The sequence below is a fragment of the Canis lupus genome, chromosome 5 (assembly GCF_003254725.2).
Source record: "Canis lupus dingo isolate Sandy chromosome 5, ASM325472v2, whole genome shotgun sequence".
In the NCBI taxonomy this organism is placed as follows: domain Eukaryota; kingdom Metazoa; phylum Chordata; class Mammalia; order Carnivora; family Canidae; genus Canis; species Canis lupus.
The window spans coordinates 31,951,387-31,971,881 of record NC_064247.1 but is presented as its reverse complement, the minus strand read 5'-3'; the positions used below and the strand labels follow the sequence as shown (position 1 = coordinate 31,971,881).

The 20,495-nt window shown below is 55.4% G+C and overlaps 1 protein-coding gene across 1 annotated transcript; it reads right to left on the bottom strand.

Annotated features, from left to right (window-relative positions):
- Window positions 1–243: 243 nt before the first annotated feature.
- Window positions 244–18,108, bottom strand: PELP1 (proline, glutamate and leucine rich protein 1). The gene is made up of 17 exons (XM_025428663.3): window positions 17,824–18,108; window positions 12,697–12,761; window positions 12,234–12,339; window positions 9,156–9,305; window positions 8,963–9,034; window positions 5,116–5,175; window positions 4,698–4,848; window positions 4,448–4,577; window positions 4,217–4,304; window positions 3,720–3,808; window positions 3,522–3,638; window positions 3,279–3,426; window positions 3,001–3,160; window positions 2,416–2,471; window positions 2,074–2,280; window positions 515–1,987; window positions 244–392 (listed from the first exon to the last, which is right to left on the bottom strand). The coding sequence occupies exons 1-17, from the start codon at window positions 18,070–18,072 to the stop codon at window positions 300–302; spliced, it is 3,414 nt and encodes a 1,137-aa protein (XP_025284448.3). The 5' UTR covers window positions 18,073–18,108; the 3' UTR covers window positions 244–299.
- Between the last annotated feature and the right edge of the window lie 2,387 nt (window positions 18,109–20,495).

Below are 20,495 nucleotides of genomic sequence, written 5' to 3'. Positions count from 1 at the left end.
AAGCAGCCTGGCACGTGGAGCACCAGCAAGAGCAGACAGCCCACAGGGGGAAAGCCTGGTCTGAGCCTGCAGAGCGAGGGTGCACAGTCTGCCACCCCTAGGTGAGCGGATCCCCTTGTGGATGACGGAGACCCCAGGATGCCATGCACACACACGGGGAGCGCCATGGGTACCTTGTAAAGCCCGGCAGCTGGCAGGGCTTCTGGCCAGGGACGCACTTGTGCAAAAGGCAGAAGCAGCAGGTGTTATCCCAGGACATAACTTTATTGGAAACCGGGAGGGGGGGGCGCCAGAGAGGACTAGGAATCAGGCTCTGTGGCCGGTGGTGGCTTGTCGTCATCAGGGGGACAATCGATGAAGTCAGCCAGCATGGCAGCCGTGTCATCCTGCTCCTTTCAGAGACAAAGACGTAAGGTTGGAAACAGGCACATGCACCGGACAGGCAGGCTGGGGACAGCTTGGCAGCTGCAGCCCACCCCACCTTCCCACCCAAGCTGCGCCCCCTGTCCCCCACCTTCTCCTGCAGGGCTGCCGTCTCTGCCTCCACCTCGGCCTCCACGTCTTCTGCCGCAGGCGTCTCCTGGGGGACTGGCACTTTGTCCCCCCCACTCTCAGTCCCCTCTTCCAGCAGAGTTGGGGGAGCTGGGGGCTCTTCTTCAATAAGCTCTTGAGGCGGCGGCACGGCTGGGGGGCTCCCCACCTCCCGCGGCCCCTCCCCCTGGGGGGGGAGGACCTCGGGGGCCAGCGTGGGGGCAGCCTCGGCCCCGGGCTCTTCCTCCGCTGCCGGCTCCTCTACCTCCAGCAGCAGCCCGGTCTCCCCTGGGGGCTCAGGCTGCATCTTGGGGGACTGGGCGGGGGGCAGGGCAGGGGGCGGGCTTGGGGGTGGAGGCCCGCCTTCCTCTGCTGCCCCTGCTGCTGGACCAAATGCCACCTCCTCCAGCTCATCCAGCTCTTCTTCCTCCTCCTCATCCTCCTCCTCCTCCTCCTCCTCCAGCTCCCCTTCCTCTTCCTCAAACTCCTCCTCAAACTCCTCTTCTTCCTCCTCTTCCTCCTCAAAATACTCTTCCTCCTCCTCTTCTTCCTCAAAATCTTCCTCCTCCTCTTCCTCCTCCTCCTCCTCCTCCTCCTCTTCCTCCTCCTCCTCCTCCTCCTCCTCCTCATCACTGCTGTTGATGTTAATAACCGTCAGGTCTTCCTCCAGGGCAGGGGGTCCTCCTCCACCAGGAGTCGCCTCGGGTACCAACTGTGGCGGCGGCAGGGCCACAGGGCCCGGCACAGGGGGAGGAGGTGGGGGGGGGAGGGGCCCCGGGGCCACAGGAAGCTCCTCAGGCTCCTCCTTGGCTGGCACAGGAGGGGAGGCCACTGGTGGCCCGGCTGGAGCCACGGGGGGTGGCGTAGTGCCTGAGGGCGGTGGGGGTGGCAGGGGCGGCAGCCCCTCGGGCACAATCACCACACTGTCATCAGAGTCGCTTTCCAAGGAGATCTCCACATCAGATGCCTCCTCCTTATCGTAGTGGACGAAGGCTGGCCTGGGCACTCTGCCCCCAAAAGTTTCATCTGGAGGGATAGCGGGGGGAGGAGTGCCACTAGGGGCAAGGACAGGGTCTTCATTTGAGCCTGCCCGGTGGTTCTCAGGACCAGGGATGAGCCGGGGGGGTACAGACACCAGGCCCGGGACAGAGAGGCCCAAGTGGTTGGCTGTGGCTGGAGGTCCAGGGCGTGTCGGGGCCATGGGGCCTGCTGGGGGCATGGGGCCCGCTGGGGGCATGGGCCCCACCGAGGGCATGGGGCCCACGGAGGGCATGGGGCCCGCCGAGGGCATGGGGCCGGGGGGATGGAAGGGAGGGGCCCTGAATGGAGATGGGGCCTCAGGAGGGGGAGCTGGGGCAGGCGTGGGGCAGGCAGGGCCCATGGAGCGCAGGGAAGGAACCCGGGGGTGGGTCAGGGCAGCACAGGTCACCAGTGCTTCTGAGCAGAATGACGACACCTAAGGCAAACACAAGGGCAAGTGTGAGTGTCAGACACGAGGGACTGCAGACTCCAGAGGTGGGCGTAGGCCCAGGGAGCAGTTACCTCGAGGCTGTCCTCTCGCTGGCCGAGGGAGAAGGCTTGCAGGGCACAGGCGAGGGGAGGCGGGCAGCGGGGGGAAGGTGCCAGCAGCAGAGCCAGCAGCAGGCGGTAGAGCTCCTGGCGGCAGCGCGAGCTGGTATACGGGGAGCTGCCTAGGACCTCGCCCTGCTGGACCCCCATGACCAGGGGCAGCACCAGGTCATGCAGCCTCTGTAAAGGACATGGCGTGCACACCTAGAGACATCGCCTGGATGACCAGACCCTCCTGCAGGACCAGCTCCCAGGACCAAACACCCCCTCTCTGGGGGCGGCCCCCACGTAGAGCAGTGCCCCATCTCCACTGACCCTGTGAGTCTCCTCCTTGATGAGAGGCCCACACATGAGGATGGTCCGGCTGAGTCCTGGGGAAGGAGAGGAGTGTCTGAACGGCAGGCAGACAGAGCTTGGGAGCTCACACCTCAGGCTGGGCCTCAGCTCCACCTGACCCAGGAAAGTCCCCGGACTCCACCATACGGAACAGGGACCACGGGAGCACCTCTGGTGCCCGCGGCCGGGGCCCAATGTGAGACAAGATGAGAGAACACACTGTACATGTGCCCTATGGATTCAGGGATGGGGGCAGACCGTAAAACCCACAAGAGCCAAAAGGAAAGTGCTTGAGGAAGGAAGGCACAGGAGCTGACTCTCCTGACCTCGGAGGAGGCCCTACAAGCGGCCAAAATGGGAGAACAGACGCTCCACCAGGCAGCCCCCGCTGTCCCCAGCTGCCACGCACACAGGAAATGCAGATAACACACAGACGACACAGGCCAAGCTGAACAGGACCCTGCAGAGCCAGCGGAAGGGCCTGGAACCCCGCTGAAGGCAGGACCCCCACTCCCCAGCCCCAGAGCTTGGCTCCCCCTCAACCACACCTGGGGCCGCTCCCACCTCTCAGTGCAGCTGTGCACACATCACTGTTGGCGTTACTGTCTCCTTTCCGGTGGCTGGGTGGGGCCATGGCCTCCCCGACGTCTAGCTTCAGCTTCTTGGGAGCGCTGGGCTTCCCTGTCTGCAGACCTCCGTCCGGGCTCCCCCGCGGGCTGCGCAGCTGGTGGCAGAGGGAAATGTGAGTGACGGGGACAGATACAGAGGTCAGTGGCGGTTGGGGCAGCAGGCCTGCTCCAGCGAGGGTTGCTGGGGGACAGTCCTGGGCCAGGAGCACTCACCTTCAGAGTGTCAGCCGGCGGGGAGATATCACTGAGCAGGTGGGACAGCAGCGCCTCACCTGAGGACCCCCCCTGAAGCATTCCGGCCGAGGCCCCGCACACCTGCACCCACAGCTCCAACACAGCATATACCTTGGTCCGCACAGTGCTGTGGGGACGGGACAGGAAGGGAGCAGCCCATCAGGGGGGTGCTGCAGGCTGGGTCCTCCTCAGGGCCCCCAATCCACCCTCCATCACAGTCACCTGTAAGGCCTCTCCTGGCCTGGAGCGAGGGTGTCCCTGCCAAGGTTCCAGGCATTGAGGACCTGGGGAAGCAGGCGGCTGATCAAGGCCCCAAAGCGCAAGAGGCGGCTTCGACACCTGGGGGGAGAAGACAGAACAGTGACCCCCACTCCCGGCACATCCTCATCCCTTCACTCCACCCTGCCCCCTCTTACTCACGCAAGGATGAGCGCGGAGAGCAGGTCCAAGGCATCAAGGTGGATGGAAGGCAGAAGCAGCAGCCGCAGGGGACCATCTCCAAGCAAGCTCTGCAGGAAGACATAGTGGGAATAAGGGACGGGGAAGAAAGGGAGCCATGGACGGACACGGACACGGAGCAGGTGTGTGAGACCAAACACACATACGCTCAGATGGCCCGACAACCAACCAGACCAGACCCCATCTTCCATCACGGACCCTGGGGAGGATGATGGGAAGCACAGCCAAACCCCTCGGCAGCAACCCAGCTAGGCCCCAGGTCCCCCCTCCCCTGGGGAAGCATCTGCCAGGTGTGCTTCAGAAGACCATGAGCAAATCTGCTCCCAGGGGCACATGTATTGGGACAGCCTCAGGGAGCCCCAGGACAGCCTCGGGGGGTACCCTGTATCTCCCACACTGCTCTCCTGCCCCCCAAGGGTCTGAGAAGGGGCAGAGAACAGAGCATAAGTGCCACTTACAATGTTCTTGGCGCTGATGCTGAGGGTCCGGCAGATGACATCCAGGATTTCCTGCACGGGGACAGACACGGGAGCCCCAAACTCAGAGCTAGAGAAGAGCAAAGAGACCGTCAGCGCAGGCTCCCTGATGTGACCCCACAGCCCCCTGGCTCCTGCCCAATGAGGAGGACACCCTAAGCCCATCCTCCCCTGCCATAGGCCCTCCGCTCCCTTTGGCACTCACTCACACACCTGAGCATGAGCCCCAGGCAGCGGGCCAGTCCAGAGAATCGCTGCCGGAGCCGGAGAAGGACATGGGTGTCCCCATCCTCTGAGGGTGTAAGCAGCACCTCCACCCCAGGACCCTCGTACTGCACAGGGGCTGCATGTAAACACAGACACGAGGTACTCCCAGGCCCTTCATCCACCCACTTCTTCTTCCTTGTGGGAAGGGACCCCCCAGGACCCCCTCCCACCTACTGCCTGCTGGCCCAGCTCCTACCTGTCTCTGCTCCCTCGTACAGGGCACCCAGGAGGCTGTGCAGAGAGGCCAGCAGGCTGTGCAGCTCCTGCTCCCAGCTCTCCGTGTGCTTCAGACCCTGGGAGAAGCCGGCCCCTAGAGACGGCAGCCTGGAGTAACACTCGCAGGCCAACTGTAGAATAATGGTCCCCACTGGTCAGACAGGACTCCAGTACAGCCCCTGGGCTCCCCCCGCCCCATGTGCCCACGCACCAAGAAAGAGAGCTCAAAGGGGAGCAGAAAGGAAAGCGCGGCAGAAGGACAGGCAGAAGGACAGACGGGAGCTGGAGGCAGGAGTCACGCTGTGTGGATCTTGCACATGAAAACGGGAGGAAGTGGCAACACAGAACAGAAGCACCAGCTCAGACCCCCAGACTCTCCACCTCCCTTTTCCCTTTACCTGCTGGAGCTGAGGGCTCAGGGCATCCACCCGGGACAGGAAAAATGAGGCCAGCTTGCCCTGAGTCAGGAAAAAGAGGGGAAGGAGCTATGGGTCAGCCGCAGGGGCCAGAGAAGAACAGCCCTGTCCGCAGACAGCAGCAGAAACCCAGCTGTCCGGGCTTCTGCTGCTGTGGCCCTTCTCTTCCTGTGGATGCAGTAGGCATGGCCCCCAAGGGGCTCCAGGTCCAGGAGCACGCAGGCTGCACACCAGCCCTCAGCCTCAGCCCGCTTCCCCGTTCGGCCCCAAAGACGCTGGGCTCCCTCCTGCCCATTTCTGCAAAATAACAGTCCTCTCCCTGCAGCCAGGAGGACAGAGCACTGGAAAGCAGCAACCGTCCCCCTCATCACAACCCGGCCGGCTTTGACAGGCCGAAGGTCTGAGCAGGAAGTGAAGCACCAGACAGGGATGCGAGGGCAGGACCAGGTCACCACAGATCAGAGCACCAGCCTGTCCACGGGCAAACACACACTTGGCGGAGCCACGGGTCACGTGGGGCTAGAATGAGAGGGGCCCGTGAACGTGGAAGGGAAATAAATGGTTCTAGCGCTTCACTAACCTGGAAGGGAAACACGGCGTTTCTCTGGACTATAAACGAGGACAGAGGCCACAGCAGTAGTGCCAGCCTCCCTGTCAGCCACCGGGAGAAACCACATGTTTGCAACTCATTAGTTTTAACAGGCATCCCAAAGCATGGGCCTCACACAGCACCGACCTGAAACTCCAGGAGCCACTGCACACACAACCTTGTCGCCTGCTGCGTTACCATGGAGCACGTGCAGCTCCACCACAACCATTTGAACATACACTGCAAGCAGCATCACTTTCCCTTGCAATCCCATTTTGTGGACCCAAAAGCACTCTAGGAAGGAGCCCGCTGGACTGACGCATGTCAGAAGGCTGAAGGGGAGGCAAAGGAAGAGCGGACAGGACCCCAGCTCCAGGGGATGTAGGAGTGCATCGAGGGACGTGGGAAGTGAGCCAGAGGGGGTGCTTCTGGGTGGGAGGCAGGGTGGGCAGCAAAGCAGGGCTGAGGGTGGGGACCCGCACCGTCAGGAGCACACAGAGGCTTCTGCAGTCCCAGCCCAGAAAGCACTGACTCGTGGAGGCATCTCACATGCAGGGGTGAACCTGCAGAGGGACCGTGGGCCGAGGCATAAGGCCCGTGACAGGTGCTTCCAGAGAAGCTCCCGGGCCTCCCTCCCACCTGCCCTGTGGGGGGAAATGCGTGGGGTTTCCCACTTCACCCTTGAGGATCGCTGACCCCCCAGCCAAGTGCCACTCTAGCCAATCCCAAGGTGCAAGGGGGGGACCACTTCCCAGAGGACCAGGAGGGCATTTTCAAATCCAATGTGCAAGTGTTCGGAACACCTCAACCCAAAAACAGTCACGGCCCACAGGTGTCCTGATCACCTGCTTCCCTAAGGAAGACGTCTCCTAGAGAGCCGCCTAAGGCCCAAGTACAGGGTCCCCCTCTGCTCCCGCTCCCCAAAGTCTGCAGCGCAAACTTGAGCATGGCCCGGAGCACAGGTCTGCCCCCAGGGCCCAAGGCACCCCAAAGCAAGGGCTCATGCATGCAAACACATGTACACCCACATGGCCACAGAGCACAACACGGTGTCTTGCTCCGTGGAGTTCCTCGTCCACTCGGCAAGGGTGGAGCCTCTGCAGGACTGACTTCATAGCCCTGGAGCTCTGCAGCGCATCATTCGAGAGGAGGAAGACCACCACTGTCCCGAAGCTTCAGGGACAAGCCACACAGACACTGCAGTTGACACCTAGCAGTTCCCTCAGTCCCGGCTGCACAATCCACCAGATCCGCGCCACCCCCAGAGCCTGTACGGATTTGCACCAACATGCTGGCAGCTGACAAAGCCCAAGCAGCGGACGGAGCGAAGCCCTCCAGAGGATGCTCTATTCTCAGCAAGGAAAAGGCATGTGTGCCCTGCACCAACACCTCCAAGTCCTGCTGTCAGCCTTGAAAGGGCCCTCAAAATTCTGGCCCAAACTTCACGAAGCCCCAGTCTGGGCACAGGCGGTGACTCAGATGGATTCCCATCAGCGCTAACTGGGGACCTCAGTGTCCTCGACTCTCCAAATCCTGCCCAGGTCATGACACCATTTGCCCCTGTGCCTCACAGGCAGGGACTGAGGAGTGTGGGCAGACACAGAGAAGCCCACGGGGACCTGAGCCAACGCAGAGCCCTGCAGGAAGACCTCTTCCTCTGACCACAGACGGCTCAGGGACAGAGATGCAGTCTGTGTAGCCCCAGCAGCTCACTGGTTTGAGAAGAACAGTGGATTCTACTAAACTTACTAAAACTTAAACCCTGCACTTAAAACCATACCCTTACTCAACTGGAGTAAAATCTGAGTTGTTCCAATGGCCTCCTTGACAAAACCTTGCCCTGAACCTGAAGGTTCTACCTGTCGTTTGCATATTCCAGTGACTACACAGACCAACAAGGACCCGACCCCATGTGCACCAAAGAACAGCGTGCACTCCAGGCTGTTCTAGTATCTGCGGGACCCACCACTCAAGTCCCCGCAGACATGGCTCCCAGGTCCCAGCACGTCCGCCCGTGGGGCTCCATGTCTGGCTCTTGCTCCTCTGGCCAAAGACAAGCGATCAGAACTAGCATCTGTGTGGCAACCGTGTGACATCCGCATGGCATCTGCGTGGCATCCGTGTGGTAGCCCTTCGGCTCATCCAGGCTACGTTCTTAAGAGATTCTAGGGAGTCCGGTTTAGTGGGAGGAACACAGGCTTGAGGGGCAAACAGACCCAGGCCACTTTAGAACCTAAGTCGTGGCTTTAGAACCACTGGGTCCGTGAGCTGGGGTAAAGGGAGTGACGCTGCTCTGGGCCTGTGTCCTCCTTAGTTCACTGACATCAAGTCCCCAGAACCCCCGTGACAATAAAGTGAGATGCCAGGTCTGAGACCCTCTGCTCGAGCCCGGGCGCACAGTGGGTCCCTCCTGACCATCGTTCTCTTTCCCTTTCATCTACTGTCTTGACTTGATCACAGAACCGCGTGACCTACTTTCCACACACCTGGGATGGCAAGCTCCCCTTTAAATCGTCGCTCTGACAGTCACCAGCACACACAAGAAGTTACAGATTCGCCACAGATTCCCACCCTCCACAGCTTCGGTGCTCCCAGCCCAGCCCACCAGTCTGTCAAACAGCAACGATCACCTACAGAACCCCAGGGTTCGCAGGTCCTCGCTGGCACCCAGTTACACCGCCAACAATGCGCCGGTTCCCAAGGGCTCTCTGTGACTACACGTCCTGGAACAAGAAGCTCTACCCCCCTCGCTGACCTCCCCTCTAGCCTGACCACCTGCACCCTGCCCATGCTGACCGGAGACAGCTTCTCAGTACAGCCACCTCGTGCGGGTTATGATGGACAGAGTCTAGTCAGGAATACACACTGACAGGGAAGAAGTAAGTCAAGAAGGCTTCCTGGAGGAAACTACGAGGGCTTTAGAAACAGAGTAAAGCAGGACAAGGACGGCAGGCAAACGGGCAGAAAGGGAAGAGGTCCTGGGTTAAAAGCCCAAGCTTTGGCATTGCACATAGGTTCCAACTTTCACCGATCTCAGGTAAGTCCTTTTATTTATTGGTGAGCATGAAGTGAGGGTGCGTGTAAGTGCTACAACAAGGTGGCACTATCACACCCACGCAAACAGGTGGCTGTGTGCTGGGCAGAGGGCTGCTGGGGGGGGGGGCGCCCACGGGGTCAGAGGTAAGACAGCTACCAAGGCCCCCACCCCCAACAGGAGGAGGAGATCCTGTGAACACTTACCTTGAGAGACCCACAAGCCCGAGGAAAGTAGGTCATGCAGGCCTTCATTCCCTCCAGCGCCGACAGCTCACACTATGGGCCAAGCAGAGCGTGAGGCCACAGCACCAAGGCCGAGGCGGAGAGCCCCTACCCCCACCATCCCTCGGCCCTTCCCCCGCCCCAGTCCAACAGAGGGGAAGCAGGAGAGTCTCACCTCTGGCCTGAGGCCCAGCAGGGAGGTAAGAAGGCCGGGGAGGTGATTCATGGAGATGTCCCGGAAGAGCGTAGGCAGCTGGGCTGCATACCGGAGCAAGTCTCTGAGCACGGCCACAGCCAGCTCCATTGTGGGGGGCGGGTCCTGGGACTGAAACAACACCTGTGAGGCCAACCTCGCCTCTGGGGTCACCAAGAGAAGGCAGCACAAGACTCAGAGCCACATGGGGCTTTTGAGAAACGCCACAGTTCATGTCACCGCTGCCCACAAATCCACTAAGCAAAGTGCACCAGCCAGGCTGGGTGCCTAAAGAAGCATGTCTGTGGACACAAAGAACATGTGTCTATATCTGAGTATCACAGGTACTTGGGTGTCCTGAAATCTGTTCAGAAAGGAAAGAAACAAAGCCATGCCTTTCAGATGTGACTATCTGACTACTCAGAGGATGTCAAGCCCCTGATGCTCCCGTGCCGTGGCCCCTGGAGGAATGCAGAACAGCACTTCTCACCCTGAAAAAGCCTCAGCCACAATGCAACTGCCCAGGTCACCAAGCTGACCTCTGCCCGCATCAGACCCACCCTGGACTCTCGGAGAAAAATACGATTTGGACTTAGAAATCCGAGGTCCCTGGAAAATCGCCATGTACTACAGAAAACAGTCCGCACATACCTCCTGCTGGACCAGAGGCCGTGTGGTGATGAAACGAGCAAGAAAGTGAGAAACTGCCCAGGATCCCCACCGCATCCATGTGCAGTCAGTGGAGGGGCGGGCGCCCCTCCACTCACACCTCCCCCACCACGGCCACTGTCACACACATATATACACACACACACACATACACCAGAAGCCCAGGGACAGGCAAGGGTCCCCGCCCAATCTGGAACCCCACCTTAGCTCTCTCCCTGCGGATCCCCTGCTTGAGCACTCATTCTCAAGTGAATGATTAAAATCTTCAAAGAAGAGACACCTGAGTGGCTCAGCAGTTAAGCATCTGCCTTTGGCTCAGGTTGTAATCCTGGGGTCCTGGGATCAAGTCCCTCATCCGGCTTCCCGTGGGGAGCCTGCTTCTCCTTCTGCCTGTGTCTCTGCCCCTCTCTCTGTGCCTCTTATGAATAAATAAATCAAGAAAATCTTTAAAAACAAAAACAAAAAAAGAGCCACCTTCCATGAATTCTGTGTTCCAAGAATAAAAACCAAGCTCCTTCACACGTCACACATGGTTTGGTCCCCACCTCTGCCCTTCCCCTCCACTCACATCTCATTAACCCCACCTAGCCACACCAGCTTGCTTATAATTCTCCGAATGGGGCAAACTCCCCTCAGGGCTTTTGCACACTTAGAACACGTCCTTAGCCCAATCTACCCTGAAAAGCCTGAACCACCGGCTCTGCTCATAAAACTACCCACAACAGCCCAGCATGGCTCCCATTCTCTGGGACATGTTCTGAGAATAGTGTCCTTTACCTTCACAATACTGGCTGCAGGGCATCTCACACTCACTGTGCATTCTTATTCTATTTGTAAAGAGGCTCCATGCCCAGCCTGGGGCTGGAACTCACGACTCAGGTTGCGAGGCACACAGCCTGAGCTGCGCCAGATGCCTCATCTTACAATCATTCAAGCCAAGTCTCTTCCACTAGTTTGATCAGCAAACTGTATAGTCTGTGGGTGCCTGTTTTTGCATGGCCCACAAGCTAGAAATGAGGTTTATATTTTTAAAAGGTTGGAAAAGAAAAAAAAAAGAAACAAAATGCAACAGAAACCATACATGGTTTGCAAAGCCTAAAACATTACCTATCTGCATCCCCGAGCTGGACCCACTGAACCCTGGAGCTGCTGGATACCTGACGCTAACAAAACACTGCGTTGTCAACTGCACTTCAACAATAAAAAGACAGGATAGAAAACTACCTTCGATTATCTTGACGGGGAAATAAAAGGAGCCATATGGAGATGACACGCAAAATAACTCACCATCAGCAGCATAATTTAGGGAATTTCTGAATAGAGAGAATTCTGATCACATTGAGGCCCTGGGTACCTACTCAGTGTAACCATCTGAGAAAGTTTTCAGTAGCTCAAAAATTCAGAGGCTGACTAAAACTGGCTGAGAGTTGTTAATGTATGTGAATAAAGGACAAGAAACTGCAAGAGCAACATGGATAATTATAATGCTCCAATTGCAGGGAAACAGAAACAGAAGCTCTATTACAAAGAAAAACAACTTTATACAACCCGCTGCCACATAAGTATGATTCATTGATCAGCTCTGAATGTCTTCTGAAAATACGAATACCAGCTACCTGGAGTAAACCACTAGGGAATGGTTTATGTGATGTATCTCTGAATAAGATTGTTTGTTTTTAATTTGCTACCTGCAAACATTTACTTCGTGTAAAGTTCCCCAACCCATGCGCTCGGCACCATATGAGCAGGGTCCACAGCCCCTTGACCATTGTTCCCCTGATAGCTCAGAACATTCTTTTTTTTTTTTTTTTTTTTTTTTTTTTAATTTTTTTTTTTTTTATTTTATTTATGATAGTCACAGAGAGAGAGAGAGGCAGAGACACAGGCAGAGGGAGAAGCAGGCTCCATGCACCGGGAGCCCGACGTGGGACTCGATCCCGGGTCTCCAGGATCGTGCCCTGGGCCAAAGGCAGGCGCCAAACCGCTGCGCCACCCAGGGATCCCCAGCTCAGAACATTCTTACTGAAGAACTAAGTGGGGAGGTCAGCAGAGGATTTAAGAGTTAAAAAAAAAAAAAAAAAGTTAAAAGAAAAAGAAAGAAATGGCAAAAAAGATAATAAATATAAGCACCTGGAAAAAGGAACTTTTGAGATGTTGCTTGTTTGAAAAAGCTAGCAAGGAAGTGAAATCAGTCAGTGGTTGCAGTATGAGAAAGGTCAAATAACCCTCAGGATAAAAATATCAAGAAGTTTAAAACAGTGTTTGCATCTGAAGCTCACGTTCCCTGTGGTCAGGATGTGGCCTCTCATGACCCTGTCCTCAGAACTCCATGTCCAGAACATCCAGGACAAGCCGGGGTGTGGGGGCAAGGCAAGAAGCCCTAAGCCCTACCTGCAGGACCTGCTGAATGCTCCGAAGCCAGGAGACACAGTGCTGCTGGAACATCTCCGTGGGGCTCTCCCCCACCAGCAGGGACAGCAGACACAGGCCCTCAAACCTGATAAGAGAGCAGCAAGTGATAGCACAGTGGCAGCCCCGCTCCAGAGAAAGCTGGACACTACTCTGGTACTCTCCCTGGGTGGGAGCAGAAGCTACCTCCACATCCTCAGTGTGTTCTAACGCCCAAAGTGCCTGGAGGGCTCGGCGTGAGGTGTGGGCAGCAAGGAAAGGGGTGATCCCAAGTGGGACAACTCAAGGGCTCACCCCAACACACCCCATGGAAACAAAACCGTCCAATCCCTGAACCAAGAAGTCTCTCGAGTGCCCGGGGTGCTGACATGGATGGATGGACAGAGGGACAGCCCACTTCTTAAGGAAACTTCCCCCTGGAGAAAAAAGAGGCTTCAAGACTCACCGAGTTTTGATGGAACCGAGCCGCGCATTGCTGAGCCCCACCAACGCTCCGACGGCGGACAGGTTCTGATGGAGAAGACAGGGGAGGAGTCGAGTCAGGACTAGGATCTAAGGAAGGGCCATTCCCTGAAGCCTCTGCTGGAGTAACACCCCCGTGGGGCCTGAGGCTCTGTTTTCAGCAGCTGACATGTGCCTCAGGCTTTCCTCCAGGCCCATCCTCCTGACCCTTCAGCCCACCTTCCACCCACCATGTTAGTGCCACCTGGAGGACAGCCCAACTCATCTCAGCGGCCAGACAGCACCCAACACAGAGCAGATAGCATACGTGCTCACTGGACAGACGCAGACCTTACCTGTCACCCTCTTCCTTCACCCCCAGACCCTCCTTGTCCTGTTCATGGCTTCCGAGAGCTCCAGTCGATGCCAATACAGCCCCAGTCAGCCAGAGCCTCCTCCTCTCCCAATCTGGGGGCCCCGGGACAGGTTTCCTCCTCGGCCCTCCCACGAGGGAGCCCTCCATCCCCCGAGAGGCCACATCCTCCCATGGCCCCTGGACCTCCCTAAACGTGCTCATCACTCCTTCTCCCAACAAACACATTATGCACGGGGTCAAATGAAGGAACCCAGGGCTGGATAAAATAAAAAAGATCCCTGCTCTCGTGAAGGGAAACGTTTATCCACTGACTCAATGTTTATTCAGCATTTACTTCACATGGGACATTGTTTTAGGTGCCAGGGAGCCTGCATTCTACGTAAAGGAGACAGACAATAAACAAAGGGCCAAACACACAGTACGTTGCACGGTGCTAAGTGCCACGGGGTGGACTAAAGCAAACTCGCGAAGCAAAGGAGGGAGGTTGTATTTCATGGGGAAGGGCCACCAAAGCCCTCCCTCAAAGGGCCATTTGAGCAGTGACAGCAAGACACATTCCTCTCTGCATGCCCTGTCGATGGGAATGTAAGATGGCACAGCCACCATGGAATGGTCTGGCAGCTCCTCCAAAGGTCATCTGGTCACCACACGACCCAGTGCTTCCACTCCTGAATACACGCCCAAGAGAACTGAAAATCTGTGTTCTCACAAGGACATACATGGAGCTTCACGGCATTATCCCCAACAGCCAAAACGTAGAAACAATCTGAGTACCCACCAACCGGTGAAGGAAAAACAAAATACAAGGGCACCTGGGGAAGGGTTCAGTGGGTGAAGAGTCTGCCTTCCACTCAGGTCATGATCCCAGGGTCCTGGGATTGAGCCCCCACATCAGGCTCCCTGCTCAGCAGGGAGCCCGCTTCTCCAGCCACTTGCCACTCTGCCTACTTGTGCTCTCTCTGTCAAATGGATAGGGTCTTTTTAAAAAAAAACTCTTTAAGGGCGCTTGCTTGGGTGGCTCAGTGGTTGAACGTCTGTCTTCAGCTCAGGGTGTGACCCCGGGGCCCTGGGATCGAGTCCCACATTGGGTTCCCCACAGGAAGCCTGCTTCTCCCTCTGCCTGTGTCTCTCCCTCTCTCTCTCTGTGTCTCTTTCATGATTAAAAAAAAAAAAAAAAAACTTTAAAAATACTAATAACAAAGATAAGCCAGATTGGTCATAGTGACAGTTGCACTACTCTGCAGATATGCTAAAGAACAGCAAGGAGGCAAACCATCGCTAGAGAAGAAGGAGCGAGAGGCCGAGGGAGGTCCCAGGCACAAGGCCAGAGCCCTCAGAGTCGTGTGAGCAACGGGTGACTTGTACTCTTTATAAGATAAAGGCCATGGAGGAAAGAGAACTGGGCAGAGAAGTGATATTATCTAACTTAAATTGTTTTAAATTCACCCACAACACTTGAGCCGCTTGCTGGGAGGTGGATGCAGCCAGGAGGAAGCCAGGGGATGGGTGCTGCTGCTTCACCTGCGTGGTGATGCTGGGCACACAGAGCATCAAATTCAGGATCTGTCCTGAAGGTACAGCCCACGGGATGTGGTAATAAACAGAAAATGGCGGGGAAATCCAGAGAAGAGGGAAAGATAATTCCAAGATTTAAATCAGAGCCTAGCTGTATAGGTGTGAGGGAAGGAGATTGTACATATATACATATCTAACTGAAACAAATAAATACATCATTTGAATATGGTATAAGAAAGGGCAGCGAGGGGCACCTGGGTGGCTCAGTCAGTGAAGCCTTCTGCCTTCGGCTCAGGTCATGCTCTCGGGGTCCTGGGATTGAGCCCCACATCAAGCCCTGCACAGCATCATGGAGCCCTGCTTCTCCCTCCCCTGCTCCCACTCCCCCTGCTGGTGCGGTCTCTGTCAAATAAAATCTTTAAAGGGTTAAAAAAAAAAAAAGGAAAGACAGGAAGGACAGCTAATCATAGGTGGTTTGGAAAGGTTTCCCAAAGGCAGTAACAAATAAGCACAGAACTGAAAAGATTTTTGTGAGAAGCAAGGAAGCAGTACAAGGAAGGATCCCAAACAGAAAACAGTAAGTGTAAAGGCCTGAAACCAAGAAAGCCCAGCTACTGAAGGATTTTTAAAATACGGCAAACGGAATAGAATTTTACTTTAAAAAGCTTACTCCAGCTGCTGTGCCAGAACCGGGAGACAAGTCAGGAGACCTGCTATAGCCCACTCCAGAAACTGTGAATGGATCCAGTCTCACAGTGGAATTAGAGCTTACAGTACCTGCAGGAAAGCAAGTTGGTGATTCAGCCTAAACAGGTAGCCTAATCAACGGATCTATTTGTGTTTCCAATAAGCTCCAAGCCTATTTACTTACTTTCATTCCTCATCTCCACTAGCCCAGAAATTCTCCAAGGGAAAAAAGATTATGCCTTAGTGTCTACCTAGAAGCAAGACACAACAGCTAATGCACAACAGACACTCAACAAGTGTTTGAATGAAATGTTTGGAGAAGTTAAGAAAGCTCTCCAGATGGTACCATGTACAAAGGATCCAATATGAGAAACACTAGCAAGAAAAAAGGGAGGATGGGGCACCTGGGTGGCTCAGTGAGCATCTGCCTTTGGCTCAGGTCATGATCTCAGAGTCGTGGGATTGAGCCCCACATTGAGCTCCCTGATCAAAAGGAAGTCTATTTCTCCCTCTCCCTCCACCTGCTGTCCCCCCTGCCTGTGCTCTCTCTCATTCTCTAATAAATAAATAAAATATTTTTTAAAAAGGATATGCCCCCAAAATGTGGCACATGCAATATTAAAGGGGGAGTCTAGTTTCCCACATCACCTTTAGCTTTGCTCAGAATTCTACTAGGCTTAGGCACTTGAAGGAAAAAACTAAGACATTAAGTTCATGAGCTTGCCTTGAGGAAAGAGGGAAAACTTGAAAGGGATGAGAGAAACCACACCAGTACGGGCAAAATAGACAGTACTTCAGAAATACCTAAACCCATGTGCATTAAGAGAGGAGGATTAGGAAAAAAAAAAAAAATGCATAATCAGCTCCCGCTTCCCAAAATGGGCTGAGATAGCAGAGGTACCATTCCATCACCCTCAATAGTGAGAAGTAATGTCAGTATCAACCATGAGACTGTCCCTGATAAATCTGGGGCTAAGATCAGAGAATTGCCCAGCAGGTTGGGACAACCCTCTTCCTGGAAGGAAGCACAGCACTGGGAAGGTCCCGGTAACAAGGACTGGACAAAGATCTCATGTATATGGATATTGAAGGATGGGTAAAATTGGGGGGGGGGGGGACTTCAGGGGGGGAGGGTTAGGAGAGGAAGCAGAGAGGAGCTATTAAAAGAGCACCCACCCTTAGACAACATAATGTGGCACTGGCCATGTGTTCTTACAATCAGTGATTTCCCCTGGGAGCGGGGGAGGGGGGAGGGGAAGGATATGGAAAGGGGCAGGCAGATCTGAAAGCTACATGGATGATAAAATCAACAGGGCATACCAGAGCAAGAACATGTTTAGGATGACATCTGAGGAGAGCCCAGTGGCTCAGTAGGTTGAGCATCTGCCTTCAGCTCAGGTCATGATCCCAGGGTCCTGGGATCAAGTCCTGCATCGGGCTCCCTGCTCAGCGGGGAGTCTGCTTCTTCCTCTCCCTCTCCCTCTGTCCCTCCCCACTGCCCGTTCTCTAACTAAATAAACAACATCTCGGGATCCCTGGGTGGCGCAGCGGTTTGGCGCCTGCCTTTGGCCCGGGGCACGATCCTGGAGACCCGGGATCGAATCCCATGTCGGGCTCCCGGTGCATGGAGCCTGCTTCTCCCTCTGCCTGTGTCTCTGCCTCTCTCTCTCTCTGTGACTATCATAAATAAATAAAAGTTAAAAAAATTTAAAAAAAAAAAAAAAAAAAAATAAATAAATAAATAAATAAACAACATCTCAATAAATAAATAAATAAATAAATGAATGAATGAATGAATGAATGAATGAATGACATCTGGGTTTCTAGTTTGCACAACTGAAGGGATGCTGGATTCTTCTCCCAGCATATAACCCAAACGGCCCCTCCTAAGCCAGTCTACGAAGCCGTGCATGACGGTGCACGGCGCTCCGACCCCAGCAGCCTCGCCACGTCTGAGCCCCACACGCAATGCCCTTCTTGTCAGTTCCTTCCTACCACAGACCCTTCTCACATGAGCTTGTCCCGTTTCCCTCCCTAGCCAACCCTTACCCGCCCGGAGAAAGTGGGGGCGAGGAGGGGCGGGTGTGTCTCAGCTTCATCTCCAGTGCCTCAAGAAGACCTCTGCAATCCTCCAGGTCAGGACTGGCGTCCCTACGGCGCGATTCTCAGGGTTTCAAGACATCGCGCTCACCGCCATCGCAATCGTGAGCGGAGCGCCCGGGAATGAGCCTCGGTAACAGCTCAGCCAGTAGTTGTCGCCTATGTCCATCCACTCAGTCGAAACAATCCCCACAGCGGACACGCGAGGTGGGGGAGGGGAGGGGGGACCGTCCACCCAGGGAGCGGCGGGGCCTGGACTCGAACCCACTCCTGCGTGACTACCAAGAGCCTGGCGGCGGAGAAACTAGCACCTCCCCCCGCCCTGGGTTTCCGCCCGCGCGATGAATGGGGTCCAGACCCACACGGGGTCCGGGGGAAGCCCCAGCTCTCCCCGCCCCACGACCCCGCCCCCCGCCCTCCCCGCACGGCCCAGGGCACACCGGCCGCACTCACCTGGGCCCCGCCCACCGTCCCATGCAGCCGCAGAAGGCACATGAGCCCGGGCAAGTGCGGGGCCGAGCGCACCGGGGGATGCACGGGCGCCACGGCACTCCCCGCGCGCGGCTGCAGCAACCCGGACACGCTCTCCAGCAGCAGCAGGCGGAGACGCGGGCCCGAGCCCACCGCCGACAGACCCCCGGCCCCGCCGGGAACCCCGGCCGCGGAGCCCGCCGAGGGCCCACTCAGAACGGCTGCCGCCATCTTCACCCGGGCTCCGGCAGCGGCGTGGCGCGATGACGCAAACGCACCGCGACGGGCGCCTGCTGGGGAGGGGGCGTGAGGAGGGGGCCTCGGCCCTGCGCACTGGGAGGCGGGAGGCGGGGCTCCGGGCGCGGGCGGGAGGGAGCATGCGCGGGCGGGCGGTGCAGCACGTGGGCCGGACAAAAGGCGCCCGCGGCGGCGGGATTGGTCTCGCGTCCGCGCTTCGGGAGGTATGTGCGTGGAGACCGGCTGCTCGGCCCGGACAGCCCGGCCTGTGCTCCCCAGCTCTCCCCCGGCGCGGGGCCGTCTCTCCCGCCCGGGCTGTGCACACACCCGCGGGCACGTGGGACGGGGGCGGGCGCGGCTCCGGCCTGTGCACCGCCGCGTCTCCGCGCTCCTCTTGGAAGCTGCAGCCCGCGCGGGGCATGCACGCTGCACGCCTGCGGTTGCTCCACTGGATCACATAACCTGGACTGTCCTCCAGCACCGCGTTCTGCGTACCTCGGTGCACAGGGATGATCTGATCATTTGAGCTGGAGGAAAGTCCAGTCTGAGGATCACCCCTGTCAATGCCTCTCTGCCTACCCCTCTGCCTAGTCCGTCTTCAAGTCCTAAAGGCGTTAACCCCGTAAGGCTCTTTTTTTCTCCATTTCCCATGACCCTGTGGTCCTGGCCAGCATTCTCGCTTCTGGCCTCTCATAATGGCCTCTTCATATGGCTTCCCTCTTGGCCTTGTGTCGTCCCTTCTCTGCAAAGCAACCAGAGTGGTCTTTACAAGTGTAAGTCACTTCTTGTCACTCGCTTAAAGCTTTTCAGTGGCCTCTCCAAATATATGAATGAAGTCCCAACTTTTTGCCTTGGCTGCTAGGATCCGGGTGATCTGACAATAGGCAGCTCTCTGACCTGGACATGTACTCTCAGGCTCCTTGTTTTTCCCTGTCCTTGAGCCAAAATAGCCTTCTTTCTATCCAACAGCAAGCCCATCCCTACCGCAGAACCTTTGCATACGCTGCTGCTTCTGCCTGGAGACATTATTCTTTTATTCTCTGTGATTGATACCCTCTTGCCATCCTTTAAGAGGGCTCCTTATGGGCAGCCCGGGTGGCTCAGCGGTTTAGCGCCACCTTCGGCCCATGTCGGGCTCCCTGCATGGAGCCTGCTTTTCCCTCTGCCTGTGTCTCTGCCTCTCTCTCTGTGTCTTTCATAAATAAATAAAAAATCTTAAAAAAAAGTGGGGATAATCATAAAACCTTAATGCATAGGGCTGTATTAAGTAAATTGATATTTGTAAAGTGCCCGGAGCAATGTTTGGCACATGGTAAATACTCTAAAGTGCAAACCCTGGCATTTGATGTCTTAGGAGGCTTTTCCTAACCTCCAGGATTATAAAAATATTTTCCTGTTTTTTTTCTAATGCTTTTATCGTTGTATTCCATGCGTTTAGATCCTTAACCCATCTGGAATTTATTTTAAGGCATGAGATATGGAAACAACTTTTTTCTCCCAAATGAATAGCCAGCTGTCTCACCCCAGTTTAGTGAATATGCCATTCTTCCTTCATTGACTTGAATGCTATCCTGTGAGTCTATATCTGGACTCCCTATTTCACTGCTCTATCTAGTATTATCGCACCAATAACATAATTTTAATTAGTGTAACATAAATTACCAGTTAAGACAAATGCTTGCTTTATTCTTATTTATCAGAATTTTTCTGGCTATCCTTGTAAGTTGATTCTTCTGATTGGTTAGAATCCAATTCCTCTCCCCCGAAAAAGTCCCATTGTTATTTATTTTTAAGGACTAGTCAGGTGCAGTAGTGAGGATGGGGGAAAGAGTAGAAAGGAGTTCGATCTGTAACTGTGAACTATCACTTGAGATAACCTACTACCTTGGACCAGCCTCCCATTGCTACTTTGATATGGTGCTAAAATTATAGACAATTTGCAGAGAAATAACATCTTAATTTGTTTTAAAGATTTTATTTATTTATTTGACAGGGAGAGAGAGAGAATGTGCACACAGGGGAAGCAACAGGCAGAGGGAGAGGGAGAAGCAGGCTCCCCGTGGACTAGGGAGCCCAATGTAGGACTTGATCCCGGGACTCTGAGATCATGACCTGAGCCGAAGGCAGATGCTTAACCAACTGAGCCCCCAGGCGCCTGAAACATCTTTATAATGATGGTTTTTCCCACCTAGTATTTGGTGTACCTCTTTCATTCTTTCTAGCCTTCTTCAACATCTTCCTAAAATTGTCTTTATATTAGCTTCTTTTAACACATAGCATTCATGCCACACAGATCACTACCTTTCGGTTCCAAAATCACATTAGATATGTAGCAAGGTGTATCTCATTACCTTCTGGTCATGACCCTTTGACATCGTGATTCATGAGTCTAAAAGAAATGCATGATCAAAAGCTTG

Excerpts from the sequence above, each read along its gene's own strand:
- PELP1 (XM_025428663.3), bottom strand. The coding sequence starts at position 18,072 with ATGGCGGCAGCCGTTCTGAGTGGGCCCTCGGCGGGCTCCGCGGCCGGG. Across the intron at positions 4,305-4,447 it reads TGCCTGGGGCTCATGCTCAG|CTCTGAGTTTGGGGCTCCCG; the intron begins GTGTGTGAGTGA and ends GCTCTTCTCTAG. Across the intron at positions 3,809-4,216 it reads GCATCAGCGCCAAGAACATT|AGCTTGCTTGGAGATGGTCC; the intron begins GTAAGTGGCACT and ends GTCTTCCTGCAG.